The 23948-nt window shown below is 56.2% G+C and overlaps 1 protein-coding gene across 5 annotated transcripts; it reads right to left on the minus strand.

The window, feature by feature from the left end:
- Window positions 1-17121, minus strand: LLGL1 (LLGL scribble cell polarity complex component 1). 5 transcript variants are annotated; one of them, XM_037068843.1, is made up of 23 exons: window positions 16890-17121; window positions 13282-13379; window positions 11207-11288; window positions 10981-11135; window positions 9682-9840; window positions 9440-9602; window positions 9222-9357; window positions 8838-8892; window positions 8524-8657; window positions 8227-8450; window positions 7953-8020; window positions 6820-6973; window positions 6641-6745; window positions 5820-6112; window positions 5333-5480; window positions 4955-5108; window positions 3148-3443; window positions 2367-2631; window positions 2039-2153; window positions 1788-1900; window positions 1444-1564; window positions 1229-1308; window positions 1-549 (listed from the first exon to the last, which is right to left on the minus strand). In XM_037068843.1, the coding sequence occupies exons 1-22, from the start codon at window positions 16968-16970 to the stop codon at window positions 1230-1232; spliced, it is 3198 nt and encodes a 1065-aa protein (XP_036924738.1). In that variant the 5' UTR covers window positions 16971-17121; the 3' UTR covers window positions 1-549; window position 1229. The 5 variants fall into 5 exon arrangements, with proteins under 5 accessions (XP_036924738.1, XP_036924739.1, XP_036924737.1 ...); XM_037068844.1 differs by having other exon boundaries at window positions 8524-8678; window positions 10981-11111; window positions 16890-17120; XM_037068842.1 differs by having other exon boundaries at window positions 8524-8678; window positions 9222-9354; window positions 16890-17120.
- Window positions 17122-23948: the final 6827 nt, after the last annotated feature.

Raw genomic sequence — 23948 nt, forward strand, 5'->3', positions numbered from 1 at the left:
ATTAAAACAGTGCTAGTGTTAACAAAATGACAGCAAAATCCCCAAGGTACAATCTACAGGGAAAACCCATTCTGACCCACCCCCCACACACACACCTGACAGGCCTGTCTGGGGTGCCCAGGTGGCTCCCAGTCTCTCTCACTCTCACACACATTTCATGTGCAAGCTGGGGGGTGGGGGACACGCTAGCCCAGAAGCAAGTACCAAAATAGTTTTAGAAGTAACTGTCCAGCCTGGCACTGTCCAGTCCAGACATTAGAAAAATATTCTTTGCAAAAGGAAGGGGAAGGAAGGTAGAGAGGTGGCATGGGCTGTGTGCCCCACCTGTCCTTGCCCTGTGGCACCTGGCCTCCAGGGTATTGCCTATAGAAGGGGCCAGTCCCAATATACCCCAGAGTTCCAGGACCACACCCTGGGGCCAGGGTGGGTGGGTGTCACTGGAGCCTACAGGTTAGCAGGCACAGGTCTATGTGAAGGGCTGGGAAGAGCCGGGGGTCCTGGATACCAGCTCCAAGCAAGGCAGGTGGTGGCCAAGTGGTTCTGACCTTCCTGGTAAAGGAAAAAGGCGTCAGAGAAGGCCAGGGAGGCCAAAGGGGGCTACTCAGGTGCCACCGCTCAGCCTCCTCTCCAGGTCAGGTAAGAAGGTCCCACCCACCTGGGATGAGGGCCCTGCAGTTAACAGCCTGAGGATAACTGGTCAAGTCTCTGACCATTGACCATATCCTCCCCACTGAGGCCAGGGTGTCCCCAGCAAGACAGCTGGGGCATATGCCTGGTTGTGTGGGTAGGGACCCTAGGTAGCAAATAGGCTGGACAGACTTATGGGCCCCAGATCTGGACATAGAGCCACAGTGAGATTGGAGTAATGGCCAATCTCAAGCCAGGCCCCATTCTCAAGGCTTACCAAGGAGGGCCCAGCCTTGTGCCTGGGTGCTCTGAAATGAGCTGGCCAAAGCAGTGCCAGCCCCAGACTGCCCCACCTCTGTTCGAAATGCCACCTATGACATCTGCAGGCTAATGGGCTGGCTCTTTTTTTTAATACCCAATTATAGGGATCATGTCTGTGTGGGCCCCCAAAGCCTCTGCCGGACATGCCTGGGCAGCAGCCAGGCCTCAAGGAATGATATCAGTATACAGCCTGCTAGGATTCCGGGTGTGAAACCAGGGTGGGTGTGGGGGGCCAGAGGCTGAGAACCAGGTAGGGCTGGATCCCCCAGACTTGCAGCACCTCATTTTATCAGGATGGCACAGGCTCGAGCCTCATCTTCTACCAGGTTCCTCAGATTCTTCTCAGATTCCTCTGAAGTGCTAGGGAAAGTGGTGGCAATCAGGGTCTGGAGCTGGCCCCTCCTAGGCCCCTCCTAGATCCTGCACACCCAGCTCGGACATTAGGTTGCTTTATGGTGGGGGAGGGAGGCTGAGGATCCTGCCCGCCCACCTCACCCCAGGAAATCCTTCACGTCCTCCACTGTGATGTCCCCTATTGTGTCCAGAGTTGTGTCCGCACTGGTGGCCGAGTCGATGGACATAGGTGAGAGTACAGCCTCAGGCAGCTCAGGGGTGTCTGCAGGGAGATGGTCAGATCTCTGTGAGACCCTGAACGCCCTCTATACCCGGGGACCCAGTCCCAAACCCAGCCCAGCAATGAAAGGCCCCATACCCCTCTCCTGCTCAGCACACCCCACCCCTCTCCAGACTTCTGGCCTTGGCTCAGCTGCTGCCTCTTGCAGAGGCCTGTACTGACATCTGGGCTGATTTGTGTCCCATTGTCCCAATCAGCCCCTCACCAGCTCTCTGGCTGTGGACAGGATTAGGGCTTCCGTCACGGCTCTGTGGCGCCAGGATGATCCCTGGGGTCCCGTTAGCCTGGCTCAGCTTGGGCAACTCTTGGAAGCTGTAGCTGCAGAGACAGGGCCATGACGGGGTCACAGGCAAGCATCTGAAGGGCCACCCTTGCTCCAGGCACAATGTAGGGGTGTGAGGATGACACTGGCCTTGGGTGAAGGCCTCCTGAGCCAGGGGCTACCCCTCCATGCACCTGGCACAGGCAGCACCATGGGGCCAGCTGAGGTCCAGAGAGCAGAGCGGCTCTGTGATGTTCCGGGCACTTAGGGAGAAGCGTTCAAACTCCGATGGGGAAATAAGGTAAAAACCTGGGTGGGTGGGAGACAAGAAAGGAAAACGGCACTTAGGAGATGATTCCAACCACAGCCCCAGAGCCAGCCTCTGCCGTGCACACACTGTGTGGCCCTCCCCAACCCTGGCCGGTGCTGTGCCCCCAACCTGGACTGCCCCTTCTGCTGACACTGCCTGGGAACTCTTCAGGATCCACCTGGGTCCCTTGCACCTAAAAACCTTTGCCTCACCCTGGCCATGGCGTGTGAAGACACAGGAGGCGATGCCGCTAATGTCCTCCTTGCGGATACAGGAGTAATGCACCTGGGGCCGCAGGCCCGGCACGGAGAAGATGTGCACATCCCCCAGGTTGGTGAGGCAGGCCAGGCAGGTCTCAGCATAGTCCTCGCAGGCCACGCTAGCAAATGTGGCCAGTGCCACCTTACGCACACGACAGCCCTCGTGGGCCGTCAGCTTGAACTTGGTCTTGGCACTCACCTTGGGTAGTGTAAACACCTGGGAACGCAGATGGCCAGTGAGCATAGCCTGATCCTACCCACGCCCCCAGCCCCTACTTGGAGCCCAGCCTGCCACACAGGCCTGTGCCCCTGGCCACACTACCACCGCTGCCTGAATCCCCTCCCACCCTGAGCTGCCACCCTCCCTCAGACTTGACCTGGGCCTCACTCTGCGTCCAGGAACCTCCAAGGCCCCCTCCTATGAGAACCTGGCAAAACCAGGCACACTGAGCTATAAGGGTTAGACAGCTGGTGTCCCCCCCACACCATGACTTCCTGCCAGACGGAGCCCTGTGGGCAGTCAAGGGGCCTGGTGCAGACTTGGGGGAGAGTCCTACAGGAATACAGCAAGCTGAGTGAGTCATCAGGGTTTTTCAGGGGCACCTCTGCTGGCTGGGTGAGGTCTTGGAGGGGAGTTCTCAGCAGGCAGGGGATACAGGCAGGGAAGAGGTTGTAGGGGGTCCAGTGGTATCTAGGAGGTGGGAGCCTGGAGGAGGTCTCCAGAGCAGCTCACCTTGAATTGCTCCTCAGATGCGATGAGCACTGCATGGCCACCCTGCATGTCTGGTGCCTGTGCCAGGTCCTGAGAGGCCTCGTAGGGCTCGGGCAGTGGGCGGCCACGCCCATCCAACACGGCAATGGCCACCACGGGCGCGCGATGCATCAGCTGCACCTCCTTGCCCAGCACAGCCTCCACCACCCGCTCAGGCCGCTTCTCACTGCCTGCCACTGCTACTGGCACCTCCAGTGCATAGGCAAACACGGAGCCCGAGTTGGTGCCTGCCCACATGGTGGGTCCATGGTGGGCCGCTGTGGGGCAAGAGGCTGATGAGGCAGGTGTCTGCCCATTTACCACAGGTTCCTCCCCTCCTCTGCTGACACTCTGGGACCCAGGACTGGTTCTCTTCTGTCCCACTTCTTGTGGTTTTAGGCACCTTCCCTATACTGCTGACCACAATCAGCTGCTGTGCAGCTCTCCTGAAGAGGCAGAAACAGCCTCTCAGGTATCTCTGCGGGGACAGCAACGGCACTAACTGGACCCTAATCTCTGCAACCCCATTCCACTGCACCCTCAGCTCCATCACAAATCCCCAACTCTCCCATCCCCCACCGCCCATCACCAGTCCTGTCAGTACACTCGAATAGCTGCCTCAAAGGTGCATCAGGGTTCCGACCACATCCCTGCTTCTTTCAGTGTGTCCTCCATGTGGCAGTCAGACACGGAGTCCAGCCCTGGGCTGAAATGAACTGAACTGTCTCACTTACCTCCCTGTGTGAGCTAAACCTCTGGAGAAGACCCTTTAGTGGAGAATCAAAGCTAAAAAGCTAAGAGCCAAGGTGGGCCTGAGCAGTCATGGCTGTGTCCCCTGAGTAAATGGAGGACCTTGGCAACAACCACCAGGGCAGCCAAGCCCCAGCAACAAGTCAGTGAACACCTCATGCAGCTGACACCTGGTGCCCAGGCACCTGAGGACTGAGCCCCATGGGCCTTCTCACACGGACTGGGCAGCATGGAATAAGGTACAGGCTCCTAGGGCTGCCACATCCAAACAGTAGGAAAACCCACTCGGTAAAGGCCCCCAACAAACAATACTACAAGGGGGCCCTCCCTCAGACGCAGAGACTAACAGCTGTGAAATACCACATGTGGACTGCTGGATGGTGACCCAGCAGCAACTATAAGAAGGCATTTTGAGAGAGCCACCTGTGGACCAAGTGTGACAAGACTCTGCGATCAGCGTCAGCTCTGAAGGGTGCAATGCAGGCACCATGGCTGGAGGTTATATCTGTCACACAAACTGAAGTGCTCTACCAAGGTAAACAACACAGTACGCAGTGGCAGCAGCTCCAGCTGATGCGGGGTGTGTGGTGGGGGGTGTGAATATTTATTTTGGTGTGTGGTTGAAAGTCTGTAAGTTAAAAATCAATGAATGAATTACTGAATAAACCTGACCACCTGGGGTCAAAGCCAGCTCCTTAGCAAGGCAGATGGTACCAGCAGCCCCCAGTGCCCTTTCCCTTCACTGAGGGCAGCCTCCCAGCCTACCCAGGGCCTTGGCACTGGCAGATCTCATACTCTCCTACCCCCAGTCTTGAGCTTTCAGATCTTAGAGGTCCTGCTGGCCCACTCACCAGCCCTGCATCACCAGAAACTGCCAGGGAGCTGTTCTGGTGCAGGGCAGCCTGTTGCCAGTGCAACACATAGGAAGCACCCCGTAATGCTGTCCAACCCCTAGAAGATGCTGCCTCCCCTCCCCCTTCCCATTTCCTGGAGGCCAACTGAAGCCCATTTCTCCAACCCGTCCCTTCCCTGGGCTTACCATCTCGGAGAAACGTGTCAGCGAAGTAGAGGCAGCGCACCACGCCGGACAGGCAGTCATCTGCCGAACGTGGCTCAATGCGTCGCTGCACAGGTGTCATTTCCACGTCATGGGGGCAGGCCTGTTCTGCCAGCTGCGCATTGGCCTCCTGCAGCTGGAGAAGTGCGGGGCTCCTGGACACTGCCTTTTTCCTCCCACACAGCTCAGCACCCCGTCACCCTCCCCAGCTCACTCTGATCCATCCAGGGGCTGGGGAATGCTGAAGGGTGGGCAACAGACAGTGAACACACACAGGGCTCCTCGTTAGGGCCCAAGCCTGGCTCCACTTCTACACTACAGCCTGGGGAGATTCTGCCTGCCAGCCTGGCCCCAGCTCACCTTGCTGTTGGCATTAGCAGCCCGCTTCTTGCCTGAAACTCGGCTCTTGCGGATGCGCCGGAAAGACTGGCGCAGTGACTTCTTGAGTGACTTCACCCGGGAGAGTGGCCCCTCCATGGCCAGCGAGTCATTGGGATGAAGCGTGCACCTGGGGGCAGACGGGCACCAGATGTGCCATGAAGCAGCCTCCTGGAATAGCCCCTGTGCTCCTGCTGGCCCCAGGGGCATCAAAGGTCCCAGGTCAAAAGCCCAAGACCCTTTCTGCTGCCCTGCCAAGCCAGCAGCTGGTAGGCTTAGAACTCTACCCACAGCACTTCACATAAAGTTGAAGCTGACAAAAGCAACAGAGCCACCTTCATCACACCCAGTCTTACGGGGAAACTGAGGCCTAGGTGGGAGAGGGCATATACCAGAGGTCCCACAGGAGCCAGGAGCTGGGCGGAGGTGTAGCCCCCACCTTGCCTGGCTACAGCCCGCCCCCACACACCTGGCCAGCACAGGGCTCTTGCGCTGGTAGTCAAAGAGGCCAAAGCCATGACTGGTGCCAAAGGCCACGAGGCTCCACTCTGTGTGCAGCGTGACCGCAGTGACGGCGGCAGGCGGCAGGCACTGAACGAGCACTCGGGGCTGGAAGCCAGCAGGCCAGGGCAGGGGCCCTGTGCGTGGGCTCAGCCGCTCATGCCCCTTCCATGTGAAGCCCTCTCGGTCCTGGAGGAGGTCCACACTGGCCACACTGACCGCCTGCTCCAATGGCACATCACTGAGCTCCAGCACCAGCACCTGAGCCCACAGCCAGGTAGGGGAGAGGTCAGCATAGAGGACCGGGCCACCCATGCCCCACCTGAGACTGCAAAGCCACTGCCAGGGAGGCCCCAGAATTGTCTCCAGTTTATCCACTGAGTAAGTAAGTATTTACTGAATGCCTACTATTTACTAGAACTTGCACTGAGGAACCCAGTGGTGACCAAGACCCACGGGCCTCTGTGTGCTAGAACGAAGTACTCCCCTGCCACACCATCTCCCACACAGAGTAAGCACACACGAAGCACCTTCTGTACACTCTCCAAGTGCTGACCCAGGCCCACTGGCCCCTGCCCTCCCAGGGCTCATCTAATACCTGTGCTGCTCCGGCCCTGGCCCTAACAACAGGCCCACCTCCTTGCTGGCCTCACCCAAGCCAGCCCAACCTGGGACCCCACTCCTACCTCTGGGCTTTTGCCCATGCCAGTCCCTCTCCCTCTTCACCAGACCCTTCAGTTTGGTCCCACCTTTTCCAAAACCCCAACCCTGGGAACATCCCAGGTTTACCTGGCCCGCAGTGCCAGCCACCACCATCTGAGCTGTGTACTTGCAGAGTGCCACCTTCTGCACCCCTAGCCGAGGATCATCACTGTAGGGATCAAAGCAGCCCACCTGGGGAGTGGGATGGAGGGATGACACAGGGCAGAGCCAGGACCAGGCTCCTTGGGGGAGGGGGAGGGGCCCACCTTGCGGAAGGGCGGCCAGTCATCCTCAGTAGCCTGGGCCAGACTGTCAGCATGCTCACAGTCCGTCTGGAAGAGGCCGGCTGTGCTCAGCTTGTAGAGCGGTTGCAGTGCCACGCCAGAGGCGTCCCAGAACCGCACGGTGCCATCCTCGTGGCTGCAAGGGGCAAGACATCAAGCCCACACCAGAACCCTGCACATTCCTCCATCCACTCATCCAGTGACCACTCACTGAGCACCTACTGCATAAGCCAGACAGTGACCAAACTACTGTATAGGGGAAGTAGGAAGCACCTACGGATTAAGGCAAAGACATACTGAGCACCTACTATATGCCAGCCCACATGAACCTGAGCCTGTCAAACAGAGTGAGAGGTGGGGAAACACTCACCAGTGTGATGAACAGGAAATGGAAAAGAGGGTAACCCAAGGAACAAAAGACTAAGAGGTTCTGCACCCACTGGGCCATCTATAAAAGGTGGTCAGGAGTTAGCAAGTCACAGAGCAGGGATCATCTGGGGCACGAGGCCGCAGAAGGAGAGGAAGGGAGGGGAGGCAGGTCCATCTGGGGTGCTGACTCAGAAGAAAAGCCAGGCACAAGAAGAAGTGTGAGTCTGTGGGGCTGCAGGCTGGGTGGGAAGCCTCCAGCAGCCCTGAAGGCCACAGTAACATTTTTAAGCAGGAGTGGGGGCAGAGCTAGAGGCCCCAAGATCCCAGCACAAGCAAGCAGCAGGGGCAGGGCAAGAAGTGAGAGCCTGAGTCATTGGGCACGTCAGCACCCGCCAGGCCCAGGCCCTCCATCCAGTACCTGCCCTGGGCAGCTCTGCATGGGCCAGCCCAGATTTTCCAGTCCTAGGGCAGGCTGGGTGAGTGGAGCTCAGTTCCAGGCCAAAAGGCAGGGCAGGGAGTGGCTCAAACCAGGGTCGAGTGAAGCTACAAGCCCAACCCACCCTACTAGAGGGGGCAACCAGGTCCTGCCAGGGGCCAGGCCTGAGTCACTAAGCAGGCCAGTACCCGCCTGGCCCAGGTTGAGCTCTCCTGTACCTGGGCTGCACCAAGCCCCACTCGCCCACGCACCCACGCACACATGCATGTCACAACTATGCTTAGCCATGGGACTCGAAGGTCCACCCTACCCAGTGAGCAGCAGCCCTCGCTGAGACGGCTCCTGGGCCAGGCTCCGGCCCCCGGTGATGGGCCAACTCTGGGGAAGGAGGTAGAGATGTCAGCAAAAGGTCAGGACACACGTCTTTCCCCTCTCACCCTAGACCTGGCATCGAGGACCCCAACTGCTTCTGAGTCTCCAGTGTACAAGTGCCACATTCTCAGGGTCTGTGTCTGGGAAGTGCCCTTCACGGGGAACACCTGCCCTCCCCAAGGCACTGCCCTGCAAGGTGCCCAGGTACACACCAAGGCACTGGAGTCAGGCTGGGGGCTCTGCTGCTCGCCAGCGCTCACAATGCGGGCCCACAGCTTGGCAGGGACATTGGCAACGTGGGCCGAGCAGGTGATAGCGGATGAGTGCAGTGGGGCCAGGTACGGGGCAGGCACAACAGGCCAGCCAGGCACTTGCAGGTCTAGCACCACCAGCTCCTCTTCAAGCAACACAGCCAGGGCCTGGGGCTCGTCGAACTCTGCGGGACAGGGGCAGGGTGAGGAGCATGGCCACAGGCAGTGCCCAGTACAAGGTTGGGGAAGGCAACACACCGTCCTCGGGTCGCGTGCTGTGCACCGTGAAGAAGTCAATGATGCGGGAGGTGAAATCCAGTGTCACCAGTGTCTCAGCCCGGAGCACACTGACACAGTGGCGATCGCCATAGCTGGCACGAGGCATGCCACCACTGAAGATGATAAAGTGGCCCCTATACAGGGACCAGGGAGCATGTGAGCCGCCTGGGCCTGGAGCACACACCTACACACCCCAGGGAGAGATCACAGGACATCCCTGTACCGCAAACCCATCCTCTGCTCCCAGCCAGATGTAGCCCCTGACCCACGCCTGAGCCCAGCTCCCCACCTACCCAGATTCACAGCTTCGCCACAGAATCTTATTGATGGCTTTGCAAGGGAAGGGTCCTGGAGAGATGGGATAGTGTCAGGTTCATTTGCTTGTCAGGACCCAAAGATCTGATAGTCAAAATTTCTCACCCCTTCTCTCATCTTGCCCACATCACTCCCCACCTCAGAGATGCTTCCTGCCTTCCTAAGAAAAAGGGTGCTGCCCCAACCATACACCCCCCTAGGGCAGGTCCCACATTTGCAGATTTGGCCTGGCTCTGCCACCCTCCCCAACTCCTCCTGGATGCCCCCACTAAGGCTAGGAAGGTGTAAGTGCCTATGCTTGGGGTTACCTGTCAAAACCTATGCTCAGGCAACAGGCCACCCTCGCCCTGGTCGGCACTCACCGTAGGGCATGGTGGCTACCGTAGGTTGCATCACTGGGGAGGTGCCAGTGTCTGCAGACCAGACAGCGTAGCTGCCGTCGCTGTGCGAGCTGACCAGTGTGCTGCCACTGCGCTCCCAGCACAGGCTCTCCAGCTGCTGTGGGGCAGGGCAGACAGGCATGAGCAAGGCAGCCAGGAGCAGAAGGCCCAGGCTATGAACTCTGGCCTCCCACACACACCTGGTTCCCTAGGAAGATGCAGTCTGCACACTGTGCAGCCTGGTTCCAGATGACCAGCAGGCCCCGGCTGTAGCCAATGAGGATCTTGGTGGGGTCCCGCAGGTGTCCCTGCAGGGACTCCACAGGGCCCAGTGCCTTCCCGCACCGGTAGTCATCTGGCAAACTGCAGAGGGAGCACAGGTGAGCCAGCAGGAGCACTGCCCAGGCACAGGATGGGTGTGGGAAGTCTTCCTGCCTCTCACCTTCGCAGAACCTCATCAGGGCCAAGGGTTTGATCCTCGATCAGCATCAGAGTGGAAACATCCAGGAAGAAGACGCTGCCACCTTCAGTGCCCAGGGCTGCCATGTTGCCAGCAGACACCAGCAGCACCACTGTGACATGGGAAAGGGTGGGTGGGCCACTGTGAGAGACAAGGGAGGGTGTGTGAGGAGATGGGCCCATTCACCTGCTGAGGAGGATGCAGAGGGTGCTGATGAGCTGCTGGTAGCTCATTATGGCCCCTCTGTACTCACTGGACCCTGACTATCCAGTGGGCCGGAGAACTGGGAAGGCAACAGTAGTGGCATTATAATTAACTTGCTCAATTATTCATCAGGATGTCAGTAGGGAGAGGGATAAATATAGGTTCCCCAGGTCTCGGAGATGGGCTCCCAAGCTCCTCCCACCAACCAGGAGGAAAAGGCAGGAACCAGGCTACTGCCCAGGCCAGGTCCAGGAGGCCAAGGACATACAACTCTCCTGAGCCCTACCCAAGAACTCCACCAGCCCTCTGGGGGTTTCCCTGACTTTTTAGAGGAGCCCCAAATCACCTCTGATTTGGTCCAAAGGGAGCCTTTGGTCTCCCTTCCAAAGGCTGGGAGACCCAGTCATCTACCCTTGGGCTAGGGATGGATGGGGCTGTCATCCAGCCCTCAGCAGGAGTAATACAAACCTATCTCACTGAACTGGGGACAAGCATTCTACAGCATGAAGGACTCACCCACTCTGGCCATCTCAGCCAGAGCCAGTGGGGCCAGGGACTGGGACACCCCTTACGCTCCTACCAGAGGTCCAGGACACTCCCTTGTCCCCTGGACCATCCACCTCGCACAGCACAGCATGGCAGGACCTCCTTACGCCCAAACTTGCCCTTTCACTGTACATACTATAGCCAGTCACCCCGCGCTCAGCTAGAGACACCAAGGGATCTTTGCCGATGTCAGCTCAGCTTAGACCTGCCCCAGGCACCTCCACCACAGGGAGGCCCAACCACCAAGCATGAGAAGCCTGGGACGCAACGCACTGCCTCCTGCACCTGCTGGTGTTTCAGTGCTTATGCAACACAAACCCCACCTGCCCACCTCAGGCTCAGCTGGACCTCCCCTTCTAACACCCACCAAGTCCACGCAGCACATCTCACTGAAGAGGGGTCCAAATGCTGCCTTCTGGGACCTAGGCCCACCACCCTGAACCCCAGCCCCCAAAGCAGCCTCCCATCCTCCCACCAAGCCTTTGCAAAGCTGTATGGGAGCAGCCAGACAGTGGCCACGTCCCCCAGTACCTGGCACCATCAAAGCCCAGCCGACTGGGCAGCTGAAAGCTGAGTGCTTCCTCCAAGTGGGCACAGCCATTCTGGTGGACAATCTCCCAAAGATGCAGGCTGCTATCATCCAGCAGGGTCAGGAGGCGGCCCTGGTGGGTGAGCAGAAACCAGGACTGGGCTGGTGGGATGGAGAGGGGGAACCTGGGGGCCTGGAATGAGCCAAACAGTGGCGGCAGAGGCTTACCTGGCCAGGCAGGAAGTGCATCTGGGTGACTGTGGCCATGTCTTGGTGTAGGCCTGTAAATTCCACACCAGGTGCACCATAGCTGAGGGTAGGTCAAGGGTAGAAAGCAGCAGATACAGGCTGAGATGCTCAAGCCTCCTCCTTCTCCAGGACCATTCTGACGGGTCCCAGCCCTGCCTATCTGGGAGCCCTCCCAGTTCAGGTGGGTCCCCCTCCCTGAAGAAACACTGTCCAGCACCCCAAGTTATCCTCAAGCTCAAAATGCAGGCTCCAATCGGCTCCTGTAAGTCACACTGTGGCATGACCCTCACTTCTTCATCTATAAAATGGGACAGGGCTGACACAGGCCAAATGAGACTAAAACATGCTCAGCACACATGGCTCAGTTCTAGTACACGGCTGGGGCTTCACCCTGCGCTAGCTTCACATGTGCCTGTGCACGAGAGCCAGCCCCGCGGGCATGTCGCACAGGCGGAGAGGCCTGGCCAGGACCTGGCAAGGGAAGCCATAGGCAGAAGGGAGCCAGGCTGCCACCCTGCACAATTCCAGGCCCAACACCAGACATGGGAAGGAAACCAGCCTCCCCAGCAGCCCCACCAAGAGAGAGGAGAGGCCGAGGCCTGTGCGTTTCACAAACCAGCAAGCAGAGGCTTAGAGAGGTTGGGTGACCTGCTTCAAGTGCCTGGCATCAGTACCGGAGTCCCAGCAATTCCAGGTTTGACAGTGGACAGCCAGGGCCTAGGGGGCCCTGAGGATGGGGTAAGGGAGGGGTCAGCAGTGTTGCCTAGGGACGAAGCAGGAGCCAAGCTGTTGCTTGGAGCTGGAGTTGGGATTCCCTGCAGGAGCTGGGAGAATACAGAACAGAGAACAAAAGAGGGGGCAGGAGTGCTGGGTAGGAACCAAAGTCACCAAGGAGACAGGGGGAGGGGCAGCTTTTGTCTAAGGCCTCCTTCTCCAGCCTCAGTTTCCCAGCCTAGGGGTAGTTTGGGGGGAGGAGGGAGGGGCCAGGGGAGAGCTCTGGCCTCCACTGAGGCTCTCCTAGTCTGTACAACAGTTCTTTGTAAGGCGGAGGAGCAAGCGCCCAAGAAGGACCAGGACAGCAGGAAGGCCAGCTCAAGATGCTAACAAAGCCTTATGGAACGGGGCACTATGAGATACCAACTACAGCAACATAACACGTGTATGAGACAGGACAGCACCTCCAGGAGCAGGGGCAGCAGGTCAGGAAGCAGGTGGTCTTGGTGTGGTCTTGTGGTTGTGGTCAGTGGGGGGAGAGAGTGTCCAGCCAGCCCAGCCACACCCTCTGCACTTTCCTAGCGCAGGAAAGCTCACCAATTGCAGGCCCCGATGCCCACCCCTTCCCTCCCCTCTACTTTACAGGCATTTACTCATTGTGTGCCATCCAATAACCCCGATAAGGGCAGTGACAACCCAGAGGGTCATGTGGGGAGGGGTGGAGGCAGGCACCAAGTAGCCACCAGACGCTCTGCACCTCAGTTTCCCTGAGTGGCAGGGGGCTCACTGCGGGCAGTGGAGGTGGGATGCTCCACACCAGGCAAGAGGGCATTCAGCTGTCCGCTTGCCCCACCCCACCTCAAGCTTACAGAGAGAATACCACTTTGTGCAGCACACACAGCCCATTGTGCAACCACCAGCATCCAGGTGGGGGCTGAGCTGTGCTCTCCATGCTGAGCCTGGCACTGCCTCCAGCCCCTTGGCTGAACACATGTACCTCACATTCATACACATGTGTGCCCAGTCACCAGGGAAAGGCCCACTGTATGACCCTGGTGCATCCATCGACCTCGACAAGCCCTGAGACTGACCAGCACCCTGCCCTGGCCACCCTGTTGGCTGAAGTGCAGCAAGGGACAGCTGTGACCACTATAAGCTCAGTCCTGCTCCCTGATCTCTGTGAGGAGATATCTTAGGGCAGAAGCTGCACCAGCCCCCACCAGGATCCAGACACCTGTGCATGGCTGCGCAGGCTGGGCCCTGCCTGAGGAGCTCAGCACACAGAGAGCTGCAGGCAGGCAGTCCCCACAGTCCCCAAGGATGCGTCCCTCAAAGGATACATCTTGATAGCCCCAGACCTGGTGCCAATGGCCATAATGCGAAGCTCAGGATCGAAGGCCAGGGCGCTGGGCTGGTTGGGAAAGCCATGTTCCACAGTCTGTGGGGGAGAGGAGGGCACTTGCACAAGCACTGCTGCTCCCGGCCCACCCTGAGGCCCACCCCAACGCAGCCTTCAGGCTCTGCTGCTGCTATACATCGGGACTCAAGCTGGGTCCACCTGTACTCTGTGTCCTTAACTGTGAAATGGACAATCACACCTCCAGTTGGTATAGAAGGGTCTGAGCCCCTAGGCCCAGCAGAGACCCAGGCCAAGTTGCCATCCCTCTTAGCACCTGTGTTCATCCCACTGTGTGCAGGGCTCTGGCATAGACAGGGAGAGCAAGGTTCAGAAGTGGACCTCACCTGCCCCAGGGGACGCTCTGCACACCAGTCCTAGAAGTAGACTGAAGCTTGGTGAGGTGCCAAGCTGTCCAGCATACCCTGCGAGGTTTATGGCATTCCCCACACAGGCTCTCATGTACAAGTCAGAGGCCAATACTTAATACTTTTCTGTGCAGAGGATCTTGACACCCACTCCCCTCAAGAGGTACCCCTCACCCAACCCATAGTCACACAGGGAGACAGAGGGCCAGAGGAGCTTCCTGCCCAGTCCCTGCAAGTGTCACCCACCTCCCAGACTTGGATTCCCCTGGTGGAAATTGAATGACATGATTCTCTCCCCTCATTGCGGGTGAGGATGGTGTGAAGGGGTCCATGTGCTGGTGGTATTAGTGGGATGGCTGCCACCCAGGCCTCTGCTCCTGGCAGGGCCAGTCCTGGTGCAGACTGCTCCCAGCCCCACCAGCCCAGCCTGGGCTTTCCTCCATTGCCCACCCAACCAAAAAGTTCATATACCCCCAAGGCTTAGCTAGGAGGCCCCACCCTGGGAAGCCTACACCCCATATCTTCAACACCAATGTGGTAAACCATCTGTACACCTCAGGTACCTCATGACCACTGCCTCAGCTGGGACACATGTTTCATAATGTATCCCTAGTCCTGTCACCCAGCCTCCCTCCTGCCTAAGCCCATCTAGGCAGGGACTGAGCCCTCTGGACAGCTGGCTTGGCCTTAGGATAGTTACAGCTCTTTTCAAGTCTCAGTTTCCCATCTGGGCACTGGGGGCAGTGAGTCCACCAGAAGGCACAGCTGCTCATTTGGCTGAGGGTGGGGGGCAGCATCCCTGTCCCACCAGCACTGCCATACCAATGCTGGGCCTGACCGGGTATGGCCAGACCCTCCTCTGCTCAGGAACCTGTCCCCATCCCCTGGGGCTCCCAGCTAACTCTGAGTCAAAGCCGAGTTCTCACATCTGGCCTCTGGCCTCCTCCTACTCTCTCCCCAACTCACTTGACTCCAGGCCCACTGCGTTTTCATCTCTAATCTACTGGGCAGGTTCCTGCCTCAAGGCCCTTTGCCTCTACTACCCCTCTGCCTGGAATGCACCTCACCAATGCTCCCCAGGGCGGGCTCTGCCCATCACTCGAGTCTCAGCTTGGGAGTCAGCTCCTACGAGAGCCCCCGAGCCACCCTGGCCATAGCAGCCATCCCTGTCCACGGGCTCCAGGCTCTCACCCTCTTAATTTTATCCACAGCACTGGCCACCACCCAAACTGCTGCATATTTTACTCTTTTGTTTACTTTTCACAGTCTCCCCCACTAGGACATCAGCCCAAGTGATGTGTTTGTCCCTTTTGGTCACTGCAGTGTTCCAAGCACCTACAAGAACTCATGCACGGGAGGTGCTCAGTTTTGCTGACATGGGGCACACATCTTGCAGGCAACGTGAAGATGGGGCTGGGGTGTGGGCCCAAGACTGAGTCCAAAGTTCATGTTCACCCCTGACCCATCCTCCCACCTGCACTAGGAAAACTAGGATCTATTCTCTCTCTCTCTCTTTTTAAATATTATTTTGGGATCTAGTTGCTAGTGACCACCTACCACCCTCTCTGGTGAGCAAGACCCTTGCCCAAGACCACTCCCCTCCCATTATTGTTGCCCATACAGAATGGGGCCTCACTCTCCTTAATGGGGAGCCCTCACCTTTTGCCAAACTATGGCCAGCCAAGGGGCGCTGAGCCTCAGACCCTTCCCACCATCTGTTGCAGGCCCTCACTTCACACCTCAACTCACTGGCTGAGAAAATGACACCTTAGCCCAGTGCCTGCCCCCTTCTCTCACCTCATAGGGCTCATCCTCTTAGCCACCAGCACAGGAAGGGAACCATCTGGGAGCCCCTTTCCTCCAGGCCCTGCAGGCTGCTGGTAGGTTCTTGGGAACCAAATCTGAGGGTCCTGGCAGCACCCCACCACCACCTCGAAAATCCAGCCTGCCCCCAGAAATGTCCTGGTGCCTCAGTCACTCCAGGCCCAGCCATCCCAGAGCCTCTTCCTAGACGAGTCTCCTCTTGGAACACAGCCACCCCTCGAAACTAAAGTCAAATCCTTACCCATAAGGGGAAGCAAGGACAAAGTGACCCAACTCTGTGACTTTGGGCAAGTCACCACCCCGTCTCAACCTCAACTTTCTAACTTGTGTGATGGGGCTAACAACTCAGATCCCCAAGAGGAGGGAGGCACTGTGCAATCTGAGGGCTTTGAGGCTAGACCTGACACCCTGGGAGTAGGTACCAAGGGGCACACTGGGGGCTCTACCTACCACACTTGAGTGCAGAGAGGGGCGATGGCTGAGGGCAGCCCTTTTCTCACCACTGCTCTAAGAAAGAAAGGAGAGGCAGTGCTCCAACCACACCTCTGTCTAGGCTGCAGGGCCCAAGTGACACAGGAAGGCAGAGTCCACAGCAGGGAGGAAAGTGTCTCCATTTCAAGGGAAACTGAGGCACCTGGTGTGCTGTCTGGTACACAGCTAGGCATTTCCCCTGGAGCCCCCCCGCAGAGCAGGGCAGAGCAGGGCAGAGCAGGGCAGAGTCTAAAGCCCTGGGAGAGGGAGGAGATGAACGTGGAAGGGATTTCCCAGTCCCATCCCGCAACATCTGCCTCCTCTCCTCACCTCTCTCTCCCAATCTGGGTGTGAAAGCAAAACAAACCAGCCCTGGGCTGCCCCAAGGGTTGACAGAGATGTGCAGGAGCCCCCAAAGAGGAATAAAAAGATAGTAAGAAACAGAGTGAGAATTCCAGAGGCCCACACAGAGACAGAAAGACTCAGATAGAGAAATAAAGAGACAGAGAGATGAAAAAAACAGAGAGGAGATATGCAGGGACAGAGGTAGGGACGATCCCTCCCCAGACACACGGCCAAAGACTGAGAACAGGGAGGTGGCCACAGTGAGAGAGAGGGGCAGAGACACAGAGACCTGCAGAGAAAGGGCCGGTGAGGCCCACCGACACCCGGAGAGGCAGACCCGGAAAGTCAGTGAGAGACCCCAGAGCCACCCAGAGATCGGTGCAGGGGCGGAGGCCGAGGTGGGGCCCACCAAGAAGCGCCCCATCCCACGCCGCGCTCCAGCCGGGCGCTCCCTCCCCTCGGGCCCTACGTGGCTCCAACCCCCGGCTCCCAGCCCTGGCCCAGACCCTCCCGCCCAGCCCGGGCCGGGCCGCCACCGCCGCACCTTGTTGAAGGCGAAAAGCTCCTGCTTGAGCTTTTCGCGCTGCGGGTCAGCGCCCTGCCGCCGGAACCGAAACTTCATCATCTTGGGTTTAATTGCGGGCGCCGCGCCCGCCGCCGCCACTACCGCCGGTGCCTCCCGCAGGATGCGCCGTACGGCCCGCTGGCCCTGAAGCACAAGCGGGGCGCCAGGAGGTGCGCCAGGCGGCCCAGGCTCCGGCGTGAGGGGCGGAGCCTCCACGGGGGGAGTGGGCACGGAGCGCGACTGACGCACCACTCGACCAATAGGCACGCCCTCAAGGTATCAGCCCCGCCCCTGCAGTCCAAACAGTGGGAGAAGACCGGGCCCTGACGCTCCTCTAGACTCGCGAAGGGTCGTCTGCTGAGCTTGCGCGGCGGCGCAGGGCCTACCGGGACTTGTAGTCCGCGAGCTAAGGTCCCACCATGGGCGGCAAAGGGCGGGCGAGCTTTGGAAGGCGCTGGTGTGTGCTGCCTAAGTTGGAGGGCGCCTTTTCTCTCTTCCAACCAGCGAGAGACGTGCTTGCTCAGGTAATTAAGCAGCCCTATCTCGAACGCCAGAAGAGTTCTGACTGGTATAACTCCCTGGCCCCTCCGCCTCAGTTTCCTCATCTTTGCCACTGGCCCAATGTTGAACAGTTTCCCGGGACACCACTTTGTGCTCCAGTGTGCCAGAACGCCTCCCACCGACATGCTTGTTGCCCCAGCTGTGTGATCAAGATGAAATGAATTAGGGAGGCCCTCAGCCCACAGCCCTTGGGGAACTCCTACACATCCCTCAGGACCCGACGCGGAAGGCTCTATGTGGCATCATAAGGGGTTCTTAGGAGTTCTACCAGCCAAAAAGAGGAACAGAGATCCAACAGAGTGGCTCTTCCTCAGGAGGGCACAGTCGGGAAGGTTCTGAGATTGGATGAGGGCTTTTCCAAGATGGGAAGGGGCCTCCGCTGCCCGGAACGGTGTAAAAACACAGCTGTGCCTCCCTCCACTCTCTGGGGGACAATGGACTTGTTCCCACCCACCTTCAGGGACGGACAATGACTTTGAGGCTGAACTTTTTTTTTCCAGGCTGAAGATAGGCAGCCCTAGGCTAAGAAGGGCTGGGCAGGTTCCAAGTGTCAAAAGCGTGGGTGGGGGCCGATGCACCAGGTCCCAACCCCAGCAGTTGTGTCAAAGGAAGCAGCCTGATTGCTGACCCAGGGAGGCAGTGCCAAGCAACAGGGGCCTGGCCGCCCCTCCACCCATGACAGCCCTGCTCAGGGCCTCCCTGAGCTGGGGGCTGGATCTAGCAGAGGGATGGGGCATGGAGCAGTATGGTCAGAAGGGGGAACATGTGGAGAACAACAAAACTTGAGTGCCTGATATGTAGCATGCACTTATTCAAGACGCTTCCCTCATTTCAACAGATTTAATGCTCTCAACAGTTATGTGAGGGAGGCATCAATGTTACCTCAGTTTTACAGATGAAGATGCTGAGACAGATGGGTTAAGGCAAGAGGGGTGTTGGCTTCAGCCCTGGGCAGAGCTGGCTGGACTGAGAGGGGTTAGCCCCATTCGGCCACCACTCATCCCACACTCAGCACAGGTAACTCAGGCCTGGGTTCTGGGCCCTGCCCTGCCATCCACTGACAAGACCTGAGCTCCAGGTGCCTCTTCCACAAAACGAGGGCCTTGGGCGGGGAAGTGCTAGGACTCTCTCTATTCATTGGTATCCCAACTTCACAATTCAGAAGCTCTAAAAATGTGGATAATACTAGTGCCTACCTCAAAGGGCTGTTGTGAAGACGAAATGAATTAGTATTTGTAAAGCCCTTGGATTGTGCCAGGCAGACAGGAAGAGCCACGTGAGTGTTAGCTGTCATTAGAGTTCTTACTAATAGCTACTTGAGCTCTTCTCCTCTGTCACCCAGGGCAAGTCTCTGCCCTTCCTCAGTCTCCATTCTTTGAGATGGGACTTAGTCAGCAGGTAATAAGCATCCCCACTCAGCTCACAATCTGGGGGGCAGGACAAAGCTGAGCAGGGACCACAGCCACCATGAGTTCACTGTGCTGTGATGGGGGCTCACAGAGGCCCAGCAGAAACATGTGATCCAGGGAAGGTGGGCTGAAACAGGCAGAGGGATAGAGAAGTGTCAGAATCCCCCTACACTTGTTAACAATACAGACTCCACGTCCACCAAATGTGAATGCCCGTGGAGTGGGATCCCAGGATCTGAGTTTTCAGTCAGGCCTTTCCCAAGTGACTCTGAGGCCCAACCAGCACCCCTACAGTCAGGTTGTTGGGGGTTCAGCCGGTATGAGGTACAAATGGGTAAACAGAGACCTGGGCAGATGGGCCCAGCCAGCCCACACAGTCAGGCAGGGTGTAGGAACGGCCCTGGGAAGGGACCATCCCCTAGGCTGGGTCTGGAGCACTGACTGTCTTCTCTCCCCTTGAGCTGGAGCAGCCCAGGCCTGGGATTAGCAGGGCAGCCCAAGGCAACAAAGCCAGGCTGCTGGGCCAGGTCTACTCATTGCTTGAGGTAGGAATTGGAAGCTCAGGGGAGCCCAAGCAAGGGTGTGAGTACGGAGTCGTCAGTGAACTTAGGCACCCCTATACCTATCCTGGGAGATGGAGGAGGAGGCTGCCTGGGCCAGCAGCACTGGAAGGGAAGCTGCTCCCTCCTGCAAACTCAGGTCAACCTCAAGTTAGTGAGGACCTGCTGCCTTCAGATGTTTCCTGTATGAGGTGACCTCTCTTTCCCTTGTTCCTCCTAGGCCACCCTAGGACCCTATCCCAGGCCACCCTAGGACCCTATCCCAGCTCTGAGGTGGGAACTAGGTCTGACTTCAAATCCTAAGCCATCCAACCTTCTTGCTGGGTGACCCCAGGTAAGCCACTTGCCCACCTTTGGCCTCAGTTTCCTCATCTGTAAAATGTCGAGATAATTCAGGACAGGAGTTGAGCACAGGGCTGGGCAGGCTCTGTACCTGGCAAGCCAGCTCTTTTGAGGACTCTCACCCCAGGACATGCTGGCATTCTTCAGGTGCATCAAACAAGCGTTTGCCTGAAGACCTTTGCATTTGCTCTTTCCTTGCCTGGAATGCTTAGGTTCACTTAGTGAAATCTCTCACTTCATACTGGTCATGACTTAAATGACACTTGCTACAGTAAGCCTCCCTGACCTGTTTCCCCCATTCTGGATGCCTCGACCTCTTGTCACCCACCAGACGTCAATATTGCATGTCTTCCCAGCTTGAGAATGTGCTTCCTGAGGGCTAGATTTTTTATGTTGTTCATTGCTGTGTCCCCTGTGCACAGAACAGCGCCTGGCATTCAGTAGGTATTCAACACAATTAAAAAATATTTGTGTAAATTAAAGATCTGAAACAAATATGACAAAATGTTAACGTGTATAGGTAGTGGGTGCTTCTGTTATTTTAAGTATTTTTCACTGTGTTTGAAATATTTCATTAAAAAAATAAAACAATAATTCATGCTATTTAGGAGTCAAGTCCCCAGGAAGTGGTGATTGATGGGATGGGGGGCTGGTGGGTGAGAGGAGGGTCCTGGAGATGGGCCGCATGCATCGAAGGTGTCTAGAGATAAATGCTGTATCTGTCATTTCTCTTTTTGAATGCTTGCGACAACAGCTCTGGAGGTAGAAACAAGGACAATCCCACTTTACAGACAGGAAGTGGAAGCTAAGGGTACAGAATTGACTTGCCTAAAGTCACCTGCAGAGGGAAGGAGGGGAGAAGGGATGACAAGGGGGAAAGTCCCACATGGAGTCCAATTTGGGGCAGCAAGGAACAGGAGAGCTGGGTGGAGGGGAGAGGACCCTGCCCCCAGGAGTTGGCCCAGGTGCCAGCTGAGGCCATAGCTTTCCTCTGTGCCCAAACCATATAAGCAGTTTCTGCTTGGTGGCTCCCCCCAGGGGCCTGGCAGGCAGTGGGTTCCTGGCATGGAGTCTAGGCTGGAGGTGGGGAAGGTGGGACCTGGGCTGGAAGGAGAAGAGGGAAAAAAGCAAGCACGGTTGGGGACAGACCAGGAGGTTCCTGGGGAGCCTGAGCGGGGAGGGGGTGGGTGGTGAGCCCTTCATCCTGTGCAGTGCACTAAGTGAAGGTGGCTCTAAGGGTGCTCTTTAGGGCCCAGGCAGGGGAGGGAGTAGTGGATCTGGGTTCCTCAACCAACAGAGGATGAATAGTGTATTGGGCATCAGTGAAAGAAAAGCCCAACAGGCAGGGGAATATTGAGCAGACCCAGCCTGTCCTCATTTTATAAGGAAGGAAACAGGTTTGGAAAGAAGTGACCTACCCAAGGTCACATGGGGGTAACAGCATGGGTCCCTGGACCTCCAGCCTACTGTGCCTTTCCTGGCTGCAGGGGTCTCACCCCTGAAACTCTCGGAGCCAGGGCCTTGTGATGTTCTTTCCTTGGCTCTTGCTGGGCCACAGAACTTTGGGATTCAAGTGTACCTGCCCCTTGCAGGAGTTTCAGGTTCCAGAGATTGAGCAGGTGACCACTGTCATAGGCCTGTTGTGGGAAGGTGGAGTTCTATGCTTCAGTCCTCTCTGTGGCCCAAGTTCCTGCCTCTGTCACTTCATGTTTCTGGACCTTAGTTTACTCATCTGCAAAATGGGGTAATAATTGCTACCACTTAACAACACTGAACACTTGTCTGTCCCAGGCACCACAGTCATTTGTTTCATCCTATGCCCATTTTACAAAGGAAGAAACCAAGGCCAGAGAGGTTAAGTAATTTGCCCAAAGTCACACAGCTGGTACATGGTAAAGTCAAGCTATGAGCCTAGGCTCCAAAGTGAGGTATTAGAGGCTGTGGTGAGAATGAAATGAGACACTTTGTAAAGGGCCTCACTCATGAGAGTCCAGGAGAGGGCAGAACTAGCTTCTAGTGTCCCACCCTGGAGTGGAAGCACTGGGGCCACACAGCACACTCTGGGCTGTGCTGTGCTGACAAAGCCAGTGGTCTAAGGAGCCCACAGGCAGCACTGAAGAGATTGGAAGACAGGTGACTCCAGCAGGAGCATCCTAGGGCAGAGGGCACTAGCATGTGCAAAATCTCACAGGGGATCCCTGGCTGGTGTGGCTCAGTGGATTGAGCACTGGTGTGCAAACCTAAAGGTTGCAGGTTCAATTCCTAGTCAGGGCACATGCCTAGGTAGCAGGCCAGGTCCCCAGTAGGAGGTGTGCCAATCCATGTAGCAACCAATCCATGTAGCTCTGGCACATGGGATGTTTCTCTCCCTCTTTTTCCCTCCCTCCCTCTATAAAACTAAGTGAATAAAATCTTTTTAAAAAAACAGCTCATAGGGGAGAAAACCCCAGTGAGCTGTGGTTCCTCTGCATTCCCACTGACATTGGGGGCATTGGCTGAACAGGGCAGTAGTAGGGATCCTAAATTGTCTCTGCTGGGCCCAGTTCCCAATCCAAAGCAAAGGACAGCTGGTCTGCTCAACTGTGAAGCACCGTCACTCGGACTCTGCCACCTCACTGTGGGCACAGGGGAGAACTGCACCCTGAAATCTAACTGGAGGATGGCAGTCTCCACAATGACCATAGTGGCTCCAAGAGCTGTCAAATTTTAAGAATTTTTGCAAGTCAGCTGTTAAAGCCATTATTAAAAATCAAACCATATAAAATTAAATTAAAAGTAAAGGTAGTGTTTAAGACTAAGCACTTTCTATTTTATTGTTTTACTATTGTCTGTGCTCTTCAATTCCATCTATTGTTTGTGTGGTGGAGGCGATGTGCTTCTGCACACCTTCACCACTCCTTGTTCAGTTACACTTCATTAGTAGCTTGAAGTCAGCCATGACGGATGTATTTACACCATGGAAATTGGCAAACACCACAAATCAGGCTTGACCTACTGATTTTCTAGACCAGTGCCATCCAATAGAAATATAATGCAAGCCACACATACAATTTTAACTCAAGTACTCAAATTTATTTTTTATTTTTTTTAAACCACAAGTCTTTTTTTAAAAGATTTTATTTATTTATCTTTTAGAGAGGAATGGAAGGAGAGAAGGAGAGAAACATCGATGTATGGTTGCCTCTCGTGAGTCCCCTGCTGGGAACTGGCCCGAAACCCAGGTATGTGCCCTGACTGGGAATCGAACCGCGACCATGTGGTTCGCAGGCCTGCGCTCAATCCACTGAGCTACACTCAGGGCCTTGAGTAGTCAGATTTAAAACAGTAATAGGAAACAGGTGAAATTAAATAGCATATTTTATTTAACCCAGCATATCCAAAATATTATTTCAACACATAATCAAGTAACTAATGATAGATCTTACATTCTCTTTTCATACTAACTCTTCAAATTCTAGGGTTTATTTTACACTTAAAGCATATCTCAATTCCAACTAGCCACATCCTCAGGTGTTCAACGGCCAAATTGTCCAGGGGCTGCTGTATTGGACAGCACAGGTCTAGACTTTAGAAACTGATGGAGAATATAGTAAGAATGCAGATTAAATTTAATAGTGCTGAAGCTGAGAAGTTTCAATCCAATTAACAATCTGTTCCACAAAGAGAAATCAGTAGATCATGTATCAGATTTAATGACGACAAATTTACGGGTAAAAGAGCAGCACAGTAGGCTGAATAGTGGCCCCTAAAGATATTGGGTCCTAATCCCTAGAATTTGTAAGTTTTTTCACACTTTACATTTGACCTTGTAGATGTGATTAAAGATCTTTAGAAGGGAGATTGTTGATTATCCAGCTGGGCCCTAAATCCAGTCACACAAGTGTGGTGGTGAGGGAGGCAAAGGGAGATCTGGTAAACAGAAGAGGGGCCCACGTGGCCACAAGCCTGGAAGCTGTTGGAGGGAAGGACTGGAGTCCCCGGGAGTTTCATGGTCCTGCCAACACCGTGATTTCAGCCCAGTAATAGTGATTTTGGATCTGTGACCACCAGAACTGAGAGAAAATAAACTTCTGTTGGTTGTGGTAATTTGCTGCAGCAGCCACAGGAAACTAATACAAGCAGAGGCAATTCCGTTTACCATATTGTGGGTGAATTAGCACCACAAG

The sequence above is a fragment of the Sturnira hondurensis genome, unplaced genomic scaffold (assembly GCF_014824575.4).
Source record: "Sturnira hondurensis isolate 20B ecotype Veracruz unplaced genomic scaffold, ASM1482457v3 Scaffold0018097, whole genome shotgun sequence".
Classification (NCBI taxonomy): Eukaryota; Metazoa; Chordata; class Mammalia; order Chiroptera; family Phyllostomidae; genus Sturnira; species Sturnira hondurensis.